This window comes from Melanaphis sacchari, unplaced genomic scaffold, assembly GCF_002803265.2.
Source record: "Melanaphis sacchari strain LSU unplaced genomic scaffold, SCAv2.0 Contig23_pilon_pilon, whole genome shotgun sequence".
Classification (NCBI taxonomy): Eukaryota; Metazoa; Arthropoda; class Insecta; order Hemiptera; family Aphididae; genus Melanaphis; species Melanaphis sacchari.
Window position 1 is genome coordinate 4689833 of NW_020271114.1, and position 25428 is coordinate 4715260.

General features: G+C 29.5%; 1 protein-coding gene across 15 annotated transcripts in view; it reads right to left on the reverse strand.

Moving 5' to 3' along the window:
- Positions 1-2916: 2916 nt before the first annotated feature.
- Positions 2917-25428, reverse strand: part of LOC112594789 (rho GTPase-activating protein 21-A) — a 61441-nt gene continuing 38929 nt past the window's right edge. For 5 of the 15 annotated variants that reach the window (XM_025339775.1, XM_025339786.1, XM_025339785.1 and 2 more), the window contains 20 exons: positions 24941-25204; positions 23149-24241; positions 22376-22501; positions 22031-22123; positions 19003-19140; positions 16578-16676; positions 16037-16166; positions 15622-15714; positions 9762-9873; positions 9463-9567; positions 8407-8658; positions 7810-8100; positions 7633-7721; positions 7290-7545; positions 7008-7223; positions 6619-6933; positions 6217-6556; positions 5969-6154; positions 3995-4194; positions 3281-3931 (listed from right to left, as the gene is read on the reverse strand). In XM_025339775.1, coding sequence (XP_025195560.1) covers positions 3281-3931; positions 3995-4194; positions 5969-6154; positions 6217-6556; positions 6619-6933; positions 7008-7223; positions 7290-7545; positions 7633-7721; positions 7810-8100; positions 8407-8658; positions 9463-9567; positions 9762-9873; positions 15622-15714; positions 16037-16166; positions 16578-16676; positions 19003-19140; positions 22031-22123; positions 22376-22501; positions 23149-24241; positions 24941-25204 — 5049 coding nt within the window. Of the gene's footprint in view, positions 3932-3994; positions 4195-5528; positions 5632-5968; positions 6155-6216; positions 6557-6618; positions 6934-7007; positions 7224-7289; positions 7546-7632; positions 7722-7809; positions 8101-8406; positions 8659-9462; positions 9568-9761; positions 9874-15621; positions 15715-16036; positions 16167-16577; positions 16677-19002; positions 19141-22030; positions 22124-22375; positions 22502-23148; positions 24242-24940; positions 25205-25428 lie in introns of those variants that run through there. The other 10 variants (XM_025339777.1, XM_025339776.1, XM_025339790.1 and 7 more) reach the window with 10 other exon arrangements.

Here is a 25428-nt window from a genome sequence, read left to right on the forward strand (position 1 = left end):
ATTTTATTTATTTGAGTAAAGGTTTACTTTAAGCAGATATCTATAAAACTATTGAATCGTGTATTTTTTTTTATGCTGCCTAACTTCTATAATCATTCTTTTATTATTCATAAATATTTTTGAAAACTAGCACAAATATTTATTTTGAAATATTTAAGAAGTTAAATTAAAAATATGATCTTGTGCTTAAGACTAATAAGAGAAAATCTGTGGATGTAAATTATTAACGTACTATTTTGATACAAAATAAAATCATTATTTTATATTCAACCATTAAGTTTTATAATCAAAATCAAATTTCATGTAAAATACACCATATAGGATAATGATAATACAAGTATATTAGGTACCTATACATTAGGGTTGCCTTATATTCTGGTTTCATAGGCATATCCTAATGTCCTGACCTGTCATTCGTTTTGTCACTGTTATTAGAGCTAGGAAAAATCTAGGATTGTACATACAAATATGATAGAATAATAACTGAAACTATAATAATTTATTATTATCTTATCACCTATTTTTTCAAAAGTTGATGTATGGAAGGCGAAAGAAATAAAAATAAAGACAACAATTAGAATAGTAAAAATGGGTTCAACTATTTTGTCACAAAAAGAGCTTTTTCTCTAATGAATGTTTGGTCAGATGAAAGGGTATAGGATAAATGAAAATTCAATACATGCTCTGATGACAAAGTGAATTTAAGATTAACTTGCAGTATACTCTAAGGCGAAATTAACACGTTCACTGAGGATGACGCCAATTGGCGTCATTTAGTATTGTTCACATAATAATATAATGCGGATAACGCCCGTTGGCGTCATTCGCGACTGTATTTACTATATTCAACGTACTCAATCAGCGTTATGATTAAATGAATAATATTTTGTCAGCGTAATCTTTGAATATTACTTAATACGAACGTGCTAACTGCACGTCAATATTACTATTTTTAGTCAGTAAATTATTCAATCTATTTTGGGAAACTTCAGTATTGTTATTTCTTTAAAATGCATTATTTTAATAGTCATCTTGCCATTGTCGATTGTTAATTATATATGTATGGGGACGTACATAAACACATTAATCATTATTGTGGTAAATAATATTACGAAATAAATATTTTTTCTCCATAATGGTTTGTTTTTAATTTTTTATCATTCTGAATCAACGGCGCACGTTCGTAGTCATGTACTCATGTTTTATTATTATGTTTAATAACAATTGTGTATGATATTAGTGTGATAAATTATTAATTTTATTTTTTTACATCGGTTGTGTTATATAATTTCGATTACTTTGAACTTTCGTTGTGTTTCTATTAATATGGATAACGCATTGAACGAACCCGGTCCATCCCGACCCAAACGAATATGTAGAAATCGTAATTATCAACAACAAATTGAGCATATTATACTTTTTAATTCTGATAGTGATGAAAATAATGATCTGATTCTGGTAGTGAGTATGAGTGTGCAAATGTCGAAGATGATTTGTCAGATGATTTCGAGAGTGAACATGAAACTTTATGGTTTCATAGTATATATATATTTAGTATTTATACTTCACAAAGAGATAATTCTCAATCATCAACTGATATTGATAATGGTGAGACAAGCAAGAAGAAATTGAGATGTCTAATTATTTCCTTTTACTGAACATCCCAGTCTTTGTCATGAACCTTGTTTTAAGAACTTCCATCAAAAGAAGTCATAATGTCAATTTATTTAAACAATAATTACAAGTTAAAATTGAAGAATAAGTTTAATTTTTTATTTATAAAAATAAATAAAATATGTATTGTATTAAAACATGTGTTGATATTTTATTTTTGTTATAAAATTATAAAAATATAATCTAATAAGTTAATTAAAAAGCAATTATTTGATATAATATATTTGTATGACTGAGTATGAATAATATTTTGATATGATATGAATTATTATAGTAATGACGCCATTTGGCGTCAAATAGCATCTGACCAAAAAATGTGCATAAGGTGCGGATGATGCTAATTGGCATCAACAAAAAAAACCCCGATTTTCCTCCGCACATACAAAAGTACATACTGATATGATCTGCAGAGAATGTGTTAAGAAAATATTTGCTAACAAAAAAAATCCAATCAAATAAAAAAAATTAGTTTACCTATATCAATAATTAATGTGAATTAGATAAGTAAATTTTGTTATTAATAATTGTATATTAAAATGAATTACTTAAACAAAGAACAAAAAAAAAGTTGTTTGCTTATTCAATATTGGCCCAGTTTGATATTTTCAAATACTAGTAATCCTACCATAGAATAATTAAGAATTGACAGGAAAATATAAAAGTAGATTTAATATATACAATAAAAGTATATACAGTTGAACACAGGTAAAAACTAAATAATAACATATTCATTTAAAAATGTATTATCCAACACTTTATTTTGTTTTAGTGGAACTCTTAATGATTAAAACTTACACATAAAAACAATATATATAATATATAAAATTATATTGGTATAATTTAGTGACATTTCAAATATAAGTAATTTTTGTTGCTTTTACATATATTATATAAAAACGCTTTACAAATTTGAAAAAAAAGAGAAAACAAAAAAAAAAAATTATATATAAAAACATAAAACGCACCATTTTTTACAGAAAAAAAAAAAACAGTAACCAGTATACTTTGATAATACATAAATAAATATATAAGATTATTTACATTAATAACAGTTTTTGCTTAAATCAAAATAATATAAAATTTAAATGCTCGATTTATTATCTGTGTACTAAAATTAAAATAAATAATAATGTGATAGTTATTGTGAAAATTAATTCTTAAAGAATAATTACTGAAATAAAAATTCATTAAATATAATATGTATATTGTATATGTATGTCAGTGGTAATGTGACAAAATAATAATAAAAAAAAGTGAAAAAAAAATTAAATATAATAGTACTTTTTTACATTATTTCTACCTCAAAGTAGCCACATTTTTATTGCACCGTTTTTATTTCATCAAAACAATATTGTCAAGAAATTTTAAATATATATATTTATACACTTAAAAAAAAATTATACTTTTATTATCAAGATTATAAAACAATGTTGATATTTAAAAACATACCAAACTTTTAAAGCATAATAGGGTAATTGACAATCTAGAAATTACAGGGATGAGCACAAGTTTTGAATAATGAAAACATGGGGGGGGGGGATATGAGCACATTTAAGCGATAGGACAAATGAGATCAAAACAATTTTTAAAGAAAATACATTTACTGTCAAACGTGTGATTCAAGAGGTACATTCAACAGTTTTGACACAAAGTTTGGGTCGGCCATGCTCCTAGGTCTAATACCTCTTTCTTTTATTCCATCTACAACACGAGCCCAACTCAGGTCTGGTGAACTAGTTCTTCTATCTTTGCAGCTTTTCTCTAATTCTTCTCTTTCCTTATTGTCCAACCATGTGATTTTATCAAAATCCTTAGTACCACCTACTGTATGGCGCCTCTTAATGCTGCGATCAGTTGTAACACCGTTTTTACGTTTTTGGCGCGCTTCCTTATCGCGCAATGAACTACAGCGTCTAGACAATCCTTGTTTTCGCTTGTTCATGTTGCACTCGGTCTTCTCCATCTTGGTGAGGGAGTCAGATCGCCGGTGTTTGGAAGCGTCACCGTTTTTTGTCAGCATCATTGCCTCAAATTTTGTGTACTTAGAAATATATCTTTCATGTTTATTCAGTGACTCACAGCGACGTAGTTTTACATGATTCCCATAGTCTGGACGGTTTTCTTTTTGTTTTAATGATTCGGAGCGACGCAGACGCACATTTGGGTTAGCATTAATGTCTTGAAGACACTCAAAATTATCAGTTTTTGAAGAATCTTTTATCGATTCAGAAGTTGAATCTTTCATGGTTTCAATTTCCTGTAATAAATAATGATAACAATTAAAATAAAGTCATTACAATAATCCTTAACATCAACATACATGTTTTTCAGTTATATGCTGGCTGCGCCTTTCCAAAGATCTATGTAAACTCGGGTCTCTGTAAGTTTGTACATCTGTATGTTCATCATTTGATGTAGCCACTGGCTGTTTTTCTTCAACATCCACAGAGTCACTGGGTATTGAAAGAGATTTAAGTTTTTTGTCAAAGGCGGAAGTCAGGCTCACCAATAAATCCCCTCCTAGAAAATCAAACACAAAACTTTTATCATGCAACTCAAGGATAATACTTAATACATATCATGTTCAACAAACCATTCAATTAGAATGTTAGATATTCTACAACATTATGGTAACACACAGTTAAAATAAATATCAAACCCATAAGCTGTTAAATAATTAAAAAAGAGTGAACATTTTTTTAGATATACCCAAATGTTAGAAAATAAACTAAATTAAAAATGAATCTCAAAAATAATTTTAGCTTATTTTGTTAATATGTAAAAATAGAAATATAACCAATGTTTTTGTTATACAGCCAAAATATAATTAAAATGTACAATAACCAATTGGTGCCTACTATAATAGAAGCCTTTGATTGGAAAGTAAAAATTGAGTTAATATATTATATATTACAGGGGTGGCCAACATGAATAGGTTTGCGAGCCACATAGACCAATACAATGATACCAAGAGCTAAAATGTTTTTAGACACATTTTACATAATTTGGTAATTTTTGATTTCATTAATAAGATGCGAGCTGCATCTGACAATGACTAGAACCGCATGTGGCTCGCAAGCCGCAAGTTGGCCACCCATGATATATTATATTTAATCATTAATGTAGTTATTCAAGAAAAATACATACTAATACTCAAAATTGAACAGTAAAAAATAAAAGTTTAATTAATTTTTAAATTTTTTTTTAAAGTAACTACTAATTTAATAAGTATATTTATTTACATGATATTATACAGTTTGCTTATGAAATAGTTAATAGTTATTTCATTTTAAAGGTATGTTAAGCTAATTTTTTTTATATTAACCTCAAAGATTTCAAATATAATATTTTGATAGTACAAATAATTATTTGATTAAATTTATTATTTATAAATTTGCATAAGGATAAAAATAATGTTTATATAAATTTTTTAAGAGCAGTGATGATAATTAGGCACTGTTTTTTAAATTAATAACTGTAAAGAATGATACTAAGATTTTTAAAAATATGAAAGCATTATGATCAATACCTGACGCTCTATAGGCAATGAATAAATCCCAAATAAAGGATGATCTTTTTATACAAAATGAATTAACTTTTCCAGCCATTGATTTAATATATAAATCTAAATGTTTTTATGTGAATAATAATTAATATATTATATTAGCACTAGTATTTTAAAATTAAAGAAATGTGAAGGTATATCTAAAAATACTAATAATTAGTAAATTGGTAAATAGTAGCAAACTCAAATGATTTTTGAAATATAGCTAGTAAATAGAAGCAGAAAATTAGTAGGAAAAAAGCAAAACCATGTTAATTGATCAAGCCATTTGAGCTAAATGTATAAGAACCTTTCAGGTTGGTAGTAGTAGTAATGCGGATACTGGTTAAGGGACGTGCCAAAAACCCATCCTTGTCGTTTGTTACTTAAGTGCTGGTGTATGTTACCATTTGCTGTAAAGTTTGCTAATGAATCTCAAACAAAAATGATTGATTGAGCCGGACGTGCAGTGCACGTAGTCGGTAAATTATTAAGATTACGCAATAGTAAAACTATTATAGTGTATAAAAAGCATACAATTTTTTTTACATGATAATTTAAGAACTATAATTATTACCATTTTACTTTTATTAACATATTTCAGTAATAAATTACAAAATAAAATTTAATTTATTTACAAATTTAAAAACATATTATAATATGCAAAATGGAAACTAATAATCTTAATAATCAATTTTATAATTACTATTGCGAACTCTTTAACACTGATCTAATAAAATTTATTTTTACCTTCATCTGATGCATGACTTTTAGGACGTTCATTGGATATTCTTAAGCCATCCCCAAGTGAATCTACTGACCATTCATCAGCACTCTCAATACTTGTTTTTAATCGTTTCTGATTATTTTTTAAGTCTGAATCATTTGATTGTTCAATAGACCCATTAGTTGTTCCTTTGGATACTTTGACCATGACTAATAATAAAAAATTACAAAGTCAACAAAATAGTTATCAAATATTACTAAAAGACATTTACCCGGAGAATAATCTTTAGCCAGCATTAATGCTTCGTTTGATTGAGTTACAGGCTCGTCAAGTCCAAAATACTCTCTTCTTCTTTGACCTCTGTTAATTTCTCTTTGAAGCATTGCTTTTGTTTCTTGTTCAAATCGTCGTATCCTTTCTTGAGTAGTTTCAGCTAAATTAACATAAGTCTTAATTGGGGGAGCACCATCAGTATTATGTGATGTTGAGTCTAAACTTTGATCATTAGTTGTTAGATGTTCAAGACTGTCTTCAGATTCATTAAGACTAGTACTTGAAACAGTCTCTGAACTGGCTTTTGAGCTGTTCAATTTATCCTTGTTAGACACATCCTATGGTGAAAAAATTAAGCATTATTAACAGTTTTATAAAATTTATTATTTAATTTCCATACATGTTTAATATTAGTTGCATTTGGTAATATATTAATTTGAGGAACTATATTATTGGTTACATTGGTACGAGATTTTCGCGATATATTTGAATTTTTGCCAGTAGCTCGATGCATTTTGCGATTAGCTGCAGCAACAATATTAGTCACAAGATCTTTGGCCATAAATGGTGTGTACTGATTGCCAGAAACTTTGTTGATGTTATCCAAAAGATTTTGATTTGGAGCAGATTGTTCAATTTCTGGAACTTGTCCACAATTTTCAGGTATAGATGCTGTAAGATCTACCACATCACCGTTTCCAAAGCACCAATCAGCCTGTAATATGAATAACAAATAAAATAATTTTATGGAAAAAAAAAATAATAATAATAAATCATATAAAATATTACTTGTAGTATAAGTGATTCCACAATGCGGCATTGATGACTCATATCTGTGACCATAGTTACCATGTTATCATCAGCAGAATGAACTAGGGTAGGACCAAACACAATAGCCAAGTTACGTGCTTCCATTTTGTTTACCCCACTATGTTGTACAATTTTCTTGAGGTGCATCAGCAAATATCTTAAAGTCTCAAAATGATGGTCTGGTAGTTTATGAATCTAGAGTAAAAATAAAAACGATTAACTTTTGTTGTAAAATATAAATACCTTTTATTTTTTACGTACTAGTTCTCGTAGTTTCACCATGCGCTGAACAGGATCATCAATTTTATCAGCCTCGATGAAATGTGGATACATTTCAGTTGTTAGTAGTGCATCGGGAAGTCGCCTAAAGAACGATTTTAATAGGCTAGAGATTACGTTCACATCTGTCCACCGAGGATCTCGTTGTAGAAGTTTAATGGCCATATCTGGGGTTTCCATACCACCAGTGTTGACCGCTTCTGTTAGTGAAGTAATAGCAGCTGTATTACCAGGTACTCTAAAATTTAAAAAAATAATAAATTATGATACCTAATTAAATAATAATAGATGTACGTTCAAATTTTTAGTGAAAAAAATGTCATACCTGTAAATACCAATGATATCCAATCCTTTGTCTTCAACTATCGATGTGCATACTTCTACTATTAAAGGTACATACTCAGATTGCGTCGACTGCAAAAAAAAAACAAAACAATTATTAACAATATATAATATAATATTTAAGAGTTTAGTTGGAAAATATTATCTTGGTGTATCTTACAGGAGGGCAAAGTTCCAAAGGTATGCCGATTGCAGTACCCGGTGGTGGCGGTAGTATGGGCATAATCGGCGATACCGGCGACCCCGATCCTTGTTGTATTTTTTTTAATTGTTTGGCCATTCGATTTTTCCATGTATTGGTAGATTTGGGGGATTGCGGCTGTGATCCTTGGCACGGGCTGCGGTCCGGTTTTCGTGTCTTAGTGATCGGAGAATCGCCGGTAGGTGAACGGTTTCTGAACGCACCTAGCTTACGTATGCCCTTAGTATTGCCAGGAGAGATGCTCAAACACTAAAAAAACAAAACCAATTTGACCAATTTTAGTACACTTAGAAGTCACTAGTATTTTAAATATTAGATGTGAATTGGTATTTACTGATAGTATAGGTATTAAAAGTGACTTATCAAACAAAAGTAACCATCGGAAACTACACTCGTAATGTATTTTACCGGTATACTCGTATGTACAATTTAAACATTGTCAATTTCAATAATAATAAATAATACAAAAAATAAAACATTATTTTATAATTATTTAATAACTAATGAGATTGGCGCGAGTGACACGTTGCATTGGAGATTACGAAATTCACTTACTTCTTCTGCGGATAGAGGTGCCTGTGCCTCGAGTGCTTGTTCTTGCAATGCTTTCAACCAACGCACCATGGACGAAGTGTCATCGGCTTGAAGCAGTAGTTCTGTGCATCCCAAGTCGGTGACGCTGGTGCAAAGTCGCATCACGTGCTTCCTTTTGGTGTAGTCATGAGCCACGTCTGTAGTGGACGTTCTCAGGTTGATACGATCGCAGGACATGTTCACATCGTCCGACTTTTCTAGCGTTGCAGGTGTCTAAAAAAATAAATAATAAAAAAAAATCAAATGTATCTTTATAGAAAACATTTTTATTTTTTTTATTCATATATAGTAGTGAAGCATAATGGAATTCAACGTTTATAACTCATATAAGTATAAAACGTATGGACATACCCAAGAACCGGTAGATGACCATCGTTTTAGACGAGGATGCTTTGACGCCCGGAACCACATAGGCATACAAGAGTACCTAAGACGCCGATCCGGAGAACAGAATCGATTCATTTTAAGTTTTGGAAATAGCGCAGTGTAAGATAATAATTAAGCCGTGCGCAATATAAAGTACTGTAAACCACGACTCAATTGCTCAACGTTTGGACGTAAAATGTTACCGGTCGGCGGTCAGATCGCGGATGTGGGGTTCTATGACAGGCGCGTGCCCCTATTGTCATGGCCAGTTGGGTACATAATAATGTAATATATTATTCGAGACGATGCGTGTGCACGAAGCGCAAAATAAAAACCGAAAACTCAATGGCTGTATCTCTGCTATTTGACGTTATGAAAGCTCTCGTGTAAACAATAACATTCGAAATTTTGGAGAAAGATTAAGACAAAAATCAAAAGATAAATATCGCGTAATACATGTATTATTATGTTAATGACGCACAAGACATCATATTATGAAGCTGAGAGACATGGACGCCGGGATCGGTACATAATATATATTATATTTCGATTTGCGGGTGTAGTTTTCTTCGATGGAGTAAAAACATTCGTATAACAAAGAATTCCGTAATAAGAAAAAAAAAAATAATCAAGGTTTTTGTATATACTTACATCAACCGAAATGTTGGGAATAGACTCTCGTTTTTCTTTGTACAGACACAACGTCTGTCCACGTACAACGGCCCACACCGGTTTCCACGATCGATCGCATGCTTTCTATAAACGCAATATAATATAATAAAATATGCGGCATTATATACAGTATACACTATATAGCTGTATAATATTATACACGTTCTGAATGAGCAAAAAGGTATTTTTTTATTTTATTTATTGTTTTATCGATCACGATATATTTTAACAAATAAATAGACACTTAGTTATAAAAATATTTTACAAGACAATATTACCTTGCCGTCGATCTGAATCACTTTGCAAAGTAACGATCCTTCTTTAACTATGCGGCTGTTGCCAAGATCCTGGAACGGTGGGCCATTTTTCTTCGTTCCCAGTATGCTGCTGCTACACAAACATCGTTTAGTTAGTACATATTAGCAAAAATAATGTGCGGTTTGTGTTATAATTAAATAATATAATTTATACATAATGCTTTATATATACGGCCAGAAAAACATCCATAAAAGCAATTAAAATTGTTTTATGTAATAACTACACATACTATATTATTATGTCTAGTAATTAACACGAATACACGATTATTGTTATAATATAATATCATATATAGTATTATATTACATATTAATATTAAATAATACACACATACTAGTTGATGAACGTCACGGTATAGTGTAAAAGCGTATACATATATCGCTGTATACGTAGAGGTATCTTATAATATGCACATCCGTAAGTCTTTACTTTTAGATTCTGTGTTGATATAAACATTATTTAAATTACATTTTTTACGAAATTGGATATTTATAAACAAATAAAACAAAATAAATCGTAAGGCTTTGAAATTTATCGTCATTACGTAAGTATATTATTATTTTATTAACATACTCAATCAGATTTTTAAAATATTTAGAATTTCAAGCCAAGAACTTATTTACACCATTATCTATGATATATATGTCAGTATTGGTTTCTGTAAGTTAATAACAATTTAACACGCGTCTTGTTTATAGCAAAAATTAAATTCCTAATAGTAATATAAATATACATTTTAAGATATCTTTAGAAATAGAGACAGACATAAGCATTGTCTTCGCTCAGAAATAATTTACGTATGCAATTATTTATTAATGAATTACATTTTACCATATCTCTAACAGTCACTTACTCAAAGATGGAGATAAATTTAAAACCTACTGTAAGTGCAAAGAGTTCTTCGTTGATTTTTTAGGTATATCTTATGTATGTACTATTGTACTATATATATATATATATATATATATATTATATATACACATAATATTAAAACACTAAAGGTTAGACACATTTTAAAATATTAATAAAACTATATTAAAACAGCGGTGTTGGTGCGGATATTTTTTTTCTTTGAAAAACATTATAATTGATATGGTGTAAATATCGCGCTGTCGCGTGAACACGCTTTATATTACACGTAGTTGTTTACATGTATTAAAAAAAAAAAAAAAACATGCATATCGAATGAAAAATAAAAAAAAAATTGAAAAAATACGTTATTATTCATGAACCAAGTAACAGATGCATAAATAATGATGAAAGTAGTAATACATAATTCATAATATAATACGGGCTTCTGAATACTACTACACAATGATGGCCGGGTCGCGTGCCCGACATACGTAGGTCATAAGCCATAACTATTAATCTAAACATCAATTAAAAATTGGGAGTGGGACATATATTTGCGCGTAACAGTTTTAAATGCTTTGCTGCGGGCACGTACAGGTAGGTGTCCCTCTATACGCATTTATAATGGCATATTCAGTTTATAGTTGCTCGATTTTAACTGTGGTTTGAGATTATTTTTAATTAGGTATATATATATTATATTATTTTTAAAAGCTTTATATTATTTTTAAAAGCTTAATTAAAATATTTCAGGTTTTCATGATACATTAATTGAGAAACACTGCCCTATTGGTTAGTTTATTAGTATTTGTGTTTCTATTTCGTTTTTAAATAAATGTATTGAATATAACTTTCCGAATATTTTTTTGACAATGCATAATGAAAAAAATAATAAGAGTGATTCAGAAGCGAGTAATTCAATAATAGTTTGTAAAAATCGGATTCAGAATAAGCAAAAAATATTGGCGATGAGCCGGTGACAAACAACTTGTATACATTTTAAACACACAACACAAGAATATTACCAGAGACAATAGGTAGCGCATAATGGTTTAAATACTAACAGTGTGTAATAGGTAGGTATATTATTTATTTTTGTTTTTTTTTTCAACAAACGCAGAAGAGTTAAAATAACAATAATGTAACGAATTACACCAAAACGAGCAGCACTAGCAAGACACTGAAAAAATGTCAAAAAAAAAAAAAAAAATAATAACTACATAACAAGTTGGTTATATTTAAAGAGTTTTGAATACAACCGCGACTACATGTTTCATATATCGTGTATTTAGATATAAAAATAAAATGTTTATCAATAGAATTCTTGGAATGACCTAGGTATATGTAATCTATTATTTATATCTTAGGATTTAAAGATAGGGTTAGGGTAAGTGACACATAGTATATTATTATGTCTGATACTTTTATAGATCTACAAAATGATATTAACGACTAAAAAATTCATACATTTATGAACATATACTACAATATATATATTTTAAAAAAACTTGGAGAAGTCTCTTCATTTAAATAAGTTTTAACTTTCAAGTGTACCTCCTTTTTAGTTTGTCATTGTAAGAAACATATTAAATTTAAATTGAATGTTACACTTTTTTTTTTTTTTATTGTTGAAAAACAATATATATAGAGGCACTGAGAAACTTAAACCGAAAAAATAAATCTGATATTTTTAAATATTTCAAAAAGAGCAAAACTATATTTAAAAAATGTCAATTATCCATAGTAATTTATTTTTGAAGTACGACAATCATCAAATTTGCTATCAGAAACCCACCTTTAATACCGATAATTGAAAAAAAACTCTGTAGCTATAAAAATTGTTTTTAGAGTTCAAAATCAGACACAACAAAAAATATAATTAATGTAAAACAATACATTCATTGATTCGTTCAGAATTCAAAATTTAAATAATACTAAATATTTTTATAGTTTAGCTGGTTTAGGAAAATAACAGTAATAATTGTGTATTATGTAAATTCCATTACGTAAACTAGATTTGTCGACTTGAAAACATTAAAAATCGATCATGCGTTTTATTTTTTTTTTTGTCAAGGGGTCCCAACAACAAATATGGGAATTATTGTATAATAATAAATACAACAAAACTAATAGAATCCAAGGACTCGCGAGTATTAATTACTGTAATCCTTGACAATGCGTGATTTATAAAAGTTAGGGCACTTTTATGGTTTTTATTCTCTTTATTTCAATTTATATATTAAATATCAACTTGAACTTACGAAAAATTAAAATATACGATATCTTTGGCTAATGTGCTCTGATCGCAATATGAGTCATCTTTACAACCAAAATTTGTTAAAAAACACATTTTATAATAATGATCCAATATTTTGATTCTAGAAATATATTCGATGTCTTGTGTAAATTAGATTTCTTTAATGGTGGCAGTAGTATCTGATGTTGTGTGTCCGTGACAAACGACGTGAATGAAATATAATAGTATCGGAAAACTGCAGTTACAATGAATTTAATAGTGGTCGGTGAGAACTTGAGGGGACCAAAACTAACAAAATGGATCGTGTTTCAACAAGCTGGGTTTTGTTATTTACAAAAAAAAAAAAAAAAAACTGTTCTCTAAAAATTAATTTTTTAACGAAACATAAAAGACGATATATTTTTTATCATAGTTCAATTATTAGAATTTTTTTTCCGAGATGTATATAAAACTAAAATATATAAAATATATTTATAGACATATAGCCGAGTGATAACAAATAAAAATAAACGTTTTCACATAAAAATACAGAATTATATTAAGGCAAAACATTGTTTTACATCAATCGGTCGGTTAATTAATTTTCGTTAAGGATGGCCTTGAGCACATCTCAACAATGATAAAACGTGTACGTACACGATGGTCGATGATAATACATTGTTGCAATCATGTAAAATTGGAAAATATGATAAATATAATGTTTATGTATAATAAATACGAGTTATATGAATGAGTTGCATTATTCTGAAAACCGTCATCACAATTAATGATTTATGCTTTCAGGAATGGATACATTATTTGTATAAGCAAAAAAAAATAATAATTTTTTACTGAAAGTAGTTTTATTACGGGGGAATTACTAAAAAAAAAAAATTAACTTAACAGGTATAAAAAAATAAAATATCAAAATCACCTTTATGTCAATGTACAATTATTGAAGCAAATATTTTTAATATTAATTGTATACTTACGAAATTGATTATAAAATATTCCCCAAGTATATATAGGTGATTTATTAGGCATTCTCACTACCATAATTTTAAATAATGAATTATTTCAAAATTTAATTTTGAGAATTTATAATTACACTTAAAGACCATTTTTTCAAACACTTAAACCTTTATTTTATTAAAAAGAAATATGTGGGCATAAAATTTATTTTATAAATGTATGTATATTGTATATGAATCGAAGTTGAAACGAGTTATTTTTAAATTATTAAATTAACTTGTACTATGATAGTATAGGTTATTAGTAATTATAAATTTAAATATATTTTATAATTTTATAATTAGTAAAATTATTAATACTAAATATTACATCTATTTTATACTTGACATAAGATAATTATGAAGGCTTATTATACTTATTAATATTTAAAGTTTAATAACTTAGAAACTAATTGATAAAATTAAACGCGACATTATTTTCAAAAAAATTATTTGTTTCACAATTTATGGTAAAACAAAAAAACGGTATAAAAAAATCCATATCAAATTTGATACTATTAAGGAAAAGGCATCACATAGACTTTTATTGATATTTTAATTTTAAACTGAGTTATAGTTATGTAAAATATTAATACTTTAAAATGCTCATAACTCATTTTAAAATTATAATATTAAGAGTAATAAAAGCTTATGTGATGGCTTATATAAAATTCTTACATTTAAATTTGATAATAGGTAAATTTACTCTAATATTAAAGCTAACCACATAAAATGGATTCTGCTGAACGAAAATTTGCTATGTTGTATACATGTAAGACGGAGATAACACATGCAGGTGTAGCGTCATTTTAAGAGGACGCCACACAGAAATTTGTTGTCTTCGTCTTATAAGTGCATAACATAGAAAATTTATGCCCAGAAAATCAGGTTTAGCTTTCTTAGTTTAAAAATTAGAGTGAATCGGACTATAATAAAACTTGATGGTATAAGAATATGTTCTATGTTTGTAGGTAGGTTTTTACGATAATTTAATTTTTTAAGTGAGTTATGAGTATTTTTAATTTACTATATTTTACATACGCAAAAATTACTAAAAATTGAACTGTCGTAAAAACCATACTCACAAATACAGATAACGTTCTTACCATCGAGCTTCATTATAGGTTGATTAACTTTAATTTTTAAATTAACTAAGTTAAACCTAATCTGCTGAACATACATTTGCAATTTTGCGCACCTGTAAGACGAAGACAATAAAATGTCTGTGTCTAAAGGATAAAAGGCGAGCGAGCAATACACATGATTGGTGAATTACCTTGTATAATATTATTAGAGGTTTTGTAAATATCTCGCGCTTCGCGTTTGCGCGTCAATTATATTATATTATTACAAGCGCACACAAAACACGTTCTAATATATTACAAAACAACAATATTATAAATAATAAAAACAATAATTATTGTAATACAAATAACATATTGTCAGGTCGGACGACACTGATACCGAAATACTATCTATATACAGGGAAATCTATATGTGCAATCCAATAAGATATTAATAAATAATAGTAATTTAAATATTAATGAAGTGTCTATTTCTAGAAATATGACTATATGAGTATATGATACAATATATGCACATGTAATAGATAGACTGCAAGTAGTCCAGGAGAAACGTATTTTCGGCAAAAACAGAGTTATTATAACAGTGGTCACACAGAAACAAAAATATAATGAATAAGACACAATATAATAGACGAACCCACGGTCACAACTTGCGGCGGCATCTTCGAAAAGTCGCCGTAACCTTTGTATGTCACCCGGAAATAACGGCGCGCGCCATTTTTTTTGCACTCTGCACAGTACATTGCAACGTATTATTCATCATAATATAGTATGAATTTCGACTTAAGTGTTTTGTAAACAACAACAATATAACAAAATAATGTAATACATTTCAAGAACATAAATTAAAGCACCTATACGTGTACTATACTATATATATATACACACATTATATTCTAACGTATATATATATATAAACTGAAAAACCTATAATATTGTATTGGTATGTATCTAACTCGTTGTGTTGTTTTTGTGTGAAATTATTGAAAATACACTATAAAAGTAACATATTATCTGATATATGCACTTGCATAATAATTGATTTAACTCACTTTTGTTGGGCGACGACAATCGAGGTGGGCTCAGATTCAGATTCGGTGGTAGTGAGGTCATCGACACTCATACGATCGCCCCAGGCCGTCGCTTTCAGGTACGATATCCGTCTGGTGGTCCTTTCTTCTTCTATACACACCAAAAGTATATTATTACTAAATACTATACTGGTTATACATATTATATATTTATGTGTATATTGCATATATATTTCATGTGTAAACGTAAAGTTAGGTTAGGTTCTTGGGTCTTAAGAGATTTGTGAATCAAAAACCCATTTTGCGTTTTTCCAATTCGATTTCAACACACGATTCAAATTCATACAATTTCCTATGCTGCATTTACATCAACGACTTTGGAGAAAAACGCATTGCAGAGGTCTCGTGAGATCGAATTAGAAAAACCACAATACATAGATTTTATTTAGTTATTCGATCCAAATTCTTGACCTTAAGACCCTGAAGCAAGGTATCATGCCACGAAACTCAATAGAATAAATAAATATCAAAAGGATAGCGGTAAAAATGTAGTTCCCCTCACCATTATCAAGACTTGAGTTAGTCGGTCTCAACGTGATCATTTCACACGGTTTTTGAAGCTCGACGGCTGCGGCCACAGTTTCCGTATCGTCTGAAGACACTGCGGTAACAAAGAAATTCGTCCGCGTTAGCATCAATTAAATGCGGAAACAGAGTATTGTATATTATAGATGTATATATCTTCGACGTATATCATACATATTAAACAGTACTCTGAACCGAAAAGTAGTGTTATTGCGAATTTGCAGTGTTATTATCAACTATAATAATGTACAACGAGTATGTGTAGATGTTAAGTGTAAAACAAATCGCGGAAAACACTGCACAGTTGCAGTAGCCGTGGGCATGCAAAATAGGATAACATACATACTATATGATATGTAATATACGTTAAAGCAGTAGCGACAAGCTTAATATTGTATGCATTACGTTTTTTTTTTTTTGATAATATATTATTGGTATATGGTAATAAGCAAGGGCGCATTGATTGATCAGTGTAACTGCAGTTTAGTATATATGGTTTCAAAATTATGATTTTTTTATAGCGTAATTTGAATACGTGACAACCAGTCCACAGTAAGTATAATAATATATATGATAAGTAACAATATTATATTTTAAATACGAATTACGTTTAGGTGTATCGATCATTGCTGGGCGAACCTTGGGTATAATAATATAGGTACTAACTACTAATATTTTTTTATCATTTCTTAAACTATTTTTAATTTAACATGACCCATAAATGACGATACGAATGTAAGAATAAATATTTATGTAATATAATAGTGGTATATAAATACATATTTATAGATAAATTTCCAAATTTTTATCATTTCGGTATACGCATACGCAATAAAAATATTTATTTCTTTTAAGTTATTTTGATGTATCAAACTATGAACTATGGTTCTAAATTAAAATTAACTAAATAATAACAATTCCTTTTTTGATAAATAAATACATTTTTATGATTCATTAAGAACATAAAATCATTTATAATTATTTATTATTGGTTAATTTTTGAATGTTTTTACGTATTATTAATAAGACCCATTCAATGACCAGCAAGATCTCTAGAGTCTAGATATTACTCTACTTGATTTTTTTTATGGGGAATTTAAAAACGATAGCTTACAAAGATCCACCAGTCAGTCTTGCAGATTTAAAAAACAAAATCGTGGTTGCATTTATTGTGTAATAACATAACTGAAAGTCAAATAATGTCAGCAACCAATAGAGAATGTCTACAACGATTTTAATTATGCGTAAAAAATAACGGAGGAAACTTTGAGCAATTTATTTAATAAATTGTATAATTATAAAATCACTGTAATAAATAATATTTAACAAGCAAATTTACGATATGTATACCCATATTATGTAAATTTTATTTATAATAAGTAAAAAAAAAAAATACGTAAAAAATTTAAAAATTAACCAATAATAAATAATTATAAATGATTTTATACGCTTAATGAATCGTAAAAATATATTTTTTATCAAAAAGGAAATTGCTTTTATTCAGTCAATTTTTAATTTAGAGCCATAGTTGATAAATTAAAATAACTGGAAAAAATTTCAAAAATATATCCTAAAATGGAATTCAAAATAGGTGTTGCTATTAAATAAAAAAAATATATTTTTATTGCGAATGCGCATACCGAAATGATAAACATTTTGAAATGAAAAAAAATTCAATTTATTTCAATTCAATTTGGCCGAAAAATTCAATGTTCCCTAAATTGGCGAACACTATATAATTGAGTGCTTTCTAATTGAGGTGTACATTGATATTTAAATTTTAATTGTTTAATAAAGACATCCAGCACTCAATTCATATTACTGTAGAAGCTATACATAAATTACTATATAATATTATAATGGCTAAAAATGCCTATGATTACGTTGCATATTATTATTTATTACGCGCGTTCATAATGAATGTCAAGAAGTCGCAGTTCTGCGATAAATCTTCCATGCATTTTGTTAATTTGGTGAAATTTTAATCATTTTTATCGTTATATACATTTCTTCATTGTATTATAGTTTCATAAAATTATAGTATAAGCTTTCCCATAGCAATAGTATAATAGATATATATCGTATTACACCATTCATAATACAGTGGTTAGTATATTTTAGTATATTATAATAATGGTGTATTATACGTGGTACGTGCTGTGTGAATATCAGCGGATCTAATCGATTACTGTTATATGCGTTTCCAGGTTCTTTAAATCGATTGTAAATTAATTAAACGTGTTAAGGCCTCTCTAATTTCAAGTAGAAAGAAGAAAACAAGGAGCATTTTCGTTTTATTATTATTATTATTGATGTCATATCTTCTCTCTCACACGCTCTCTCTCACTATATTTTTTTTTAACTATCACTCTTCTTTTCTGTGTAATACACAACAGGCTAACCTTGGCTGGAGCCAGTAGACTGCGTGGCAAAATCAACAGGCCTATCCTTGGGCAGCTCGAGGCGCGTCGGTCGCGCGTTCCGCCGACGGTTTTTTGACTTTTCCGCTCCGTTTTCCATCGGCTTCTGGTTTCGTCGCTCTTCACACAATTATTTTCGTATTATTGACAAATATATTATCATATTAGAATAAAAATATCACATAAATAAAATCATAATAATTTGGTTGATCATCATTGTGTAATAGGCACAATAAAATGTAAACATAATATAGATACATAATATGAACCCTGTACCGTGAACAGGAAATAACCCAAATCGAATTTTAATTATTATTATTATGACTCACGTGGCTGTATGAGTATATATTTAAACCACGCAAATATCATTTACTACAACATTACACAGTACACCCAAAAACATAATATGTCTGAACCTAAATATATAGGTACATAGGACTGGGATTAAGATTTTGTGACAACTTTCTCTTCACCAAACACAAGAAATATAAAGGCAAAATATAAAAAAAACCAACCGATGTACAAAAACGATTTTCAGATGACGTGTGCATAATGTCTTCAGTCTTTTTTCTCAAAAAAAAAAAAAAAATAAATTCAATGCAAATAATATACTGTGTACTGGCGTAACGTTTGGAAAGCGGGTCGAACCAGAAATGATTTTCAAACGTTTTTACTAAGACAATTGTTTTGTCTAAAACAAAATAATATCGCCACTAAACAGTATACGAAATATAGCTATACTACCATGTATGTATAAAATATATACCATATAACATACTCATGCGTCTTATATAAGTCTTGTATTGGTTAGAAAAAAAAAGAATAATAAAATGAATATATATTATACTATAATAGGAAATATGTGAAATTTGAAGTGACCTATAATCAAATACCCTTAGTTAAAATATATCAATGTAAATTAAAACGGGATTCGTGGTTAATATTATTATAAATATAAACCAGATTAATGTATTATTATTAAACAGTATGAACAAGATTGATTTTCGACAGATGACGGAAAGTATAATAATATTTTAATGATAAGAAATTATATTATTTTATACTACATAAAATTTAATTTTGTCTTTTGAAATGCGTGGCTACGCACGTTATAATATGTACGCACGTTCCAAGGGAGAATAGAAATTCAATTTATTTATGAGCACCCGGCCACCAAGTTATTTTTATCCTTGGCGTAGGTGTTGAAAAGTTTAAGAGAATAATAATCATCTTATGTTATAGCGATTGACCTGAGAGTTCGAATTTGAGAGGGTAATTGTACAACGCAATGATATCATTATTCAAAAATTAAAAATATTCATTTTTTCAAGGGCAATAAAACAGTTATAAACTATAATAAGCAATTCAATTTTAAAATTTACAAGTTTTATTTTTAAGAGGAAAATCGTATTTACTAGGTATCATTACTTATCCCAGACACAAACAGTTCAAGAGTTTTGGCTTTTAAAATGCCAATCATGTTATGTAAATTTGGTTTTGTACAAAAAATATATCAATGCTATACTAATTGATGATGAAATATATTTGATACGCCTGTGCGGGTTTCAATTCAACTCAACCAACAAAAATATCCAAAATTAAGTCTGTAAATATTTCATCAAAAACAAAAGTTCACTTATATTTTCTTATTGGATAATTATGTTTAAAATTAAATTTTCAAGGATGATCAATTTAATTGACGGTAAACCCTGGTACTTGGCATTGTTGAGCGCTTTTATGGTTTCCTATACATAGAAATCATTATAATCTAAAACGCTTATTTTTTATCACGAACATAATATTACCTATAATGTTTATAACCTATACCTACACATAATATATTATTATATAATATGATACACAGAAATCACTGACGGTGAACGAAAGAATAACTACAAAATAAAAGCAACAGAAGCAGTTTGCGTGTTTTTGCATTTATTGGGAAAAGCAACAAATAATATAGATAATAAATAATCAAAAATTCATAACAATTAGTAATTAAAATAATAATATTATTATATTTTAACGTACTAGATTTTGAGCGCAAAATCTTTTTGTAACAGTGGTAATAATAATTTTATAATAATAATAATATAATATGACGATTACAACTACGTCCGTGCTATTTTTATTTTTTACATTTCGGCTAGTGGTTCGTTTCTCGTCTACCTGAACAGTGTGGGTTATGTGCCATACGGAGAGAGCTATTTTAAAACACTTAAAAGGCGCATAAGCTTGCTTTATACCAGTTATCCGGTTTAAAACAGAATTTTATTAATTATTATTATCTTTATCATCAATTCATCAAAATTCATCGTAATCGCAGCTAAGAAATTTTCTCTCACTGATTTATCTAACTACAGGCATAATGCGACGTCGTGACAACACTCTAAATTATAATACCAAGGCTGTAATTTATCTACTGTAAATATTACTGAAACGGAACAAAAACCATACGATTTAAAAGTGGCAATTTGGTAACAAATCTCGTATTCATAAAAAAGTAATTACACTCCGCATTCTACAATAAATAAATATAGAACTGTAATAAAAAAAAAAAAAAACTAATCTACAACACAAAATATTATATTTACTACTAAATCGATTGTGTAAGACCATTCTGCTATTGGATAATTAGCCATAATATTTTATATTATAATATACATATATGTAAGGCGTTAAAAGTATAATACAGATATTTAGTAAGTAAAGTGTACATGGGAAATTTAATCACCGGACGATGGATAGTCGATGATCACGATAGAGAATAGTTTTGAAGAATAAAGATACATGAAAATGAAAGTATAGATCGAAAATCCCAAATACGTTTATCGGATTAAGATAAGTATCTTAAATAAAAATCAAAACTCAGCACTTGGTGCAAGGTACTTTTATATATGACGTGTATGACATAATATAGCAGCCATATTATATATCAAATTAATCATGTAATATTAAACACGATTGTATAATATTATCTACTGAAATAATATAGTTGTTACTAGCTCACCTATGATAGTGGGTTTTTTACATGCGGCCAGGTAGGAATCTTGACGCACCACTGGTTTGAAGCGATACGATTCATCTTTAGAAATAGACTCGTCTAAAAAAATTAACCCCTTTTTGTCAAATACTTCAAAAGATATGGCAGTAAGGTTAAGTAAGTAAACACATAAACAATAATAACAATAAATATTGCATAACAGTACACCCTTCTCATGCAAGTCTGAACTTGTATTGTTGTCTGTCCAGCATGATTTCAACCGACGCAGCACATGACAAAAGCACAGAACCCGACAATTATACAACGTATAAAAATAGCTAAATATTTATATTTATTGTTTTTTGGTCTTACCTTTTTGTGGTTCATATTCTTTGGGAGGATCGCAGTGAATTTTATTGCTACCAATTGGTACGATTAGATTCCCGGAATGATATCTCACAGAAGGACTGGAGAAGGAGATTGATTTATCAGAAGAACCTGTATGCAAGAAAAAAGTTAGACAAAAATGATTTTTAACGTAAAATATTCGTAATAGAAAACTGTCTTGGTGATTAACTTTCCCGGGCCGACTTTAATTTTATCTAAAGAATATATGTAAATTCTTTTATGTCCTAGATCAATATATTTTTTACGTTTTACATACCCAGTAACGTAAACTTATTAATCTCAAAGAATACATTATATAAATAGAGTGATTCTTTAATAAAATAATGAGTGTAATTCGATAAAAGAATCATCCAGTATACAGGAATATTCATAAAAAACGATGTAAAAAGTGGAAAAATAAGAAAAAGAGATTTGAATAATTAAATGTATTAATTAATTGTTGTAACATATAAACAAAAAATATTAAAAAAATCCAATAATAATCATATATATATATATATATTATGATTGAAACAAATCACGTCGATAATGCTTATTATTTAATTGTTAAATGAATAATTTACATTATGTTCATCTCATTAAAATTATTTTTGAAGATTGACATTTTTGCTTTAGGTAAAGTAAAACTAATGCCGACTCGGGAGTTTGTGATTATCGAATATTTTTTGTACATTAACGAAATAACATGCACGTTAGTCAGCTACATATAAATTATTAATATTTTTCGTTACACTCACTACTGTAGCTAGTAATCGAATCGTCAGTAATCTCTTGTTGCTCTGTGGTAACGGATTGTTTTTTGTCGGTGTGGAGCTTTTGTTCGTATTCCATTTTCCTCACAGCCACATTAGGAACATTGTGTTTAGACGTTAGTCGGGCCAATTCACTCTTGTAGAAATCGGTTTTGTCGTCAATTTTGCCGCTCTCAAACTGTTTGGCCCTCATGGAAACTACTTGTAACATACCTGTCTGTTTTGAGTGATGATGGTCCGCAGTCTCAGCGGCCACCATCGGTGGTTTACTGATGCCACCGTTGCTATCTTCATGTATTTTCCCCAAAGTGTTCACAAACGATTTTCCTTTTGGTTTGGATGTAACCGACGATGGTTGAGCAGGAGATGATGTTTCCTGTACTGTTGCAGAGTTACACTCCGCGAAAGGTTTTGACTGGTTAATTGACGATGACGAGAGTGAGGGCGGCCACATAGGCGGCAAAAGTTTTTGCGGCTTGACGTAGAACTCTTTGGTTGGTTGTTGCTGCTGCTGTTGATGCTGGACAACAGGCCGGCGGAGGAACTCTTCCTTCTGTTCGAGGCTTTTTTTTATCCGAGACATGATGATAGGGTCGACGGGTGGCGGTGGCTGCGATGCACCACTGCATTGCAGTGGGCGATGGAGTCGGTAATGGGCCGCCGAGTTGTCGGCCGCTACTTGCAGCTGCAGTGCGTCACGGCACGCCACTCCTACGTCCATACTGTGTCGAGCGTTGGGGTTGTTGGATTGTGTCGTCACTGACTTGTTCCGGTGGTGCGGGTAACCACCGCTACTGCCGTTGGTATCAGCGACAGACGACCGTCGGACGCCGGACGTCCGGTGCGGCGATACAAATCTGGCTGCAGCCGAAGAGGGTTTTACGCCACTGACACTGACACTACCTATGCCACTGACGCTGCTGCGGTGTTGGGGATGATCCCAGACGGTTTGGTAGATGGGACTGGAATCGCGACCACGGTGATTATGGAAACGCAATTCGCTACCAGATGTCATAGCCGTTTTTAGACGGCCGGGCCTTTGATTTGTTTCGGGGTTGTGAGCTGTTTCGCTGAAATACTGCGTACACAGACCAAATTCATGGTTATTATATTATAACGCATAAAAAAATTATACTATAAATATACTAGGGGGCTCTACCTGGTTGTCTCTAGGTAAGTAAAGACCCTTTGTTAATTCACACCAATAACCTATAGGAGCTTAACCCGCTATGAATATTAAAATGTAATACTTAACTGTAATTTAAAATATTTAAAATTTATAATTACGTATATTAATTGAACAAAAATAAAATGTACACAACTTTTTTTAAATGATAAAGCGTTTTGACTTTAAGGTATTTAATTAATAATTATTATAATTAATTTATATTTAAGTGGCCATGGCAATTAAATTATGTGGAAGAAAAATTTACAATTTTTTTTTAAATAAATGAGAAGATATATAATACATAAATATTATATTATAGGTTGTAGCACGCGACTATAATTCTACAGTTCTATCGATGAAAGTCGTCGATAGATCAAGCAAGGTCTAAAAAACGCAATAATAAATAAACTATTACATATACATATATGTAGATAGTTGGTTTCAGTAAACACCACATGATATTATTCACGCTACACGCTAAAGTAACTCGTATTTATTACGTATTACTCTTACACCTTTTCTCGTACATACAATAATTAAATTAGAGAATCGTGCGTGTGTCATAACAATATAAGTTGGCAACAGTAGAAAGACTTTATATATACTCACCAACTGTAGAATATCATTTTCCATGGGCACCACTAGCAAATAGAGATAGCATTGCGTTTGCTGGATGACCTGCACGACATGTGCGTACGACTTGCCGGCCACCGTTTCACCGTTGACGCTGATTATGCGATCGCCAGTACTGAGACCTGCTACGCTAGCCGGACCGTGTTCCCTGACGTGTTTTACAAATATTGTGTCCATCGGTTCATCGGAAAAGGCGCCAGCACCCTGTCGCAAGCCCAACCGTTCATCTCCGGCCAAAACCTGTAAATCGACAAAATAAATTATTGTCGATGAAGAATTAAAGAAATAAAAAGGTAATAAAATGTTTTGTAGCAAATCAAAATAACAACAGCGAAATTGGTTTTATAATATAAATGCGGAATAACTATAAGTAAATGTTATTGTTCAACCACCAATGTCAAAATTTATAAAAACAAACCGCAGAAGTGTATTTCGCAAGGAAAAATAATATAGGTATATATATA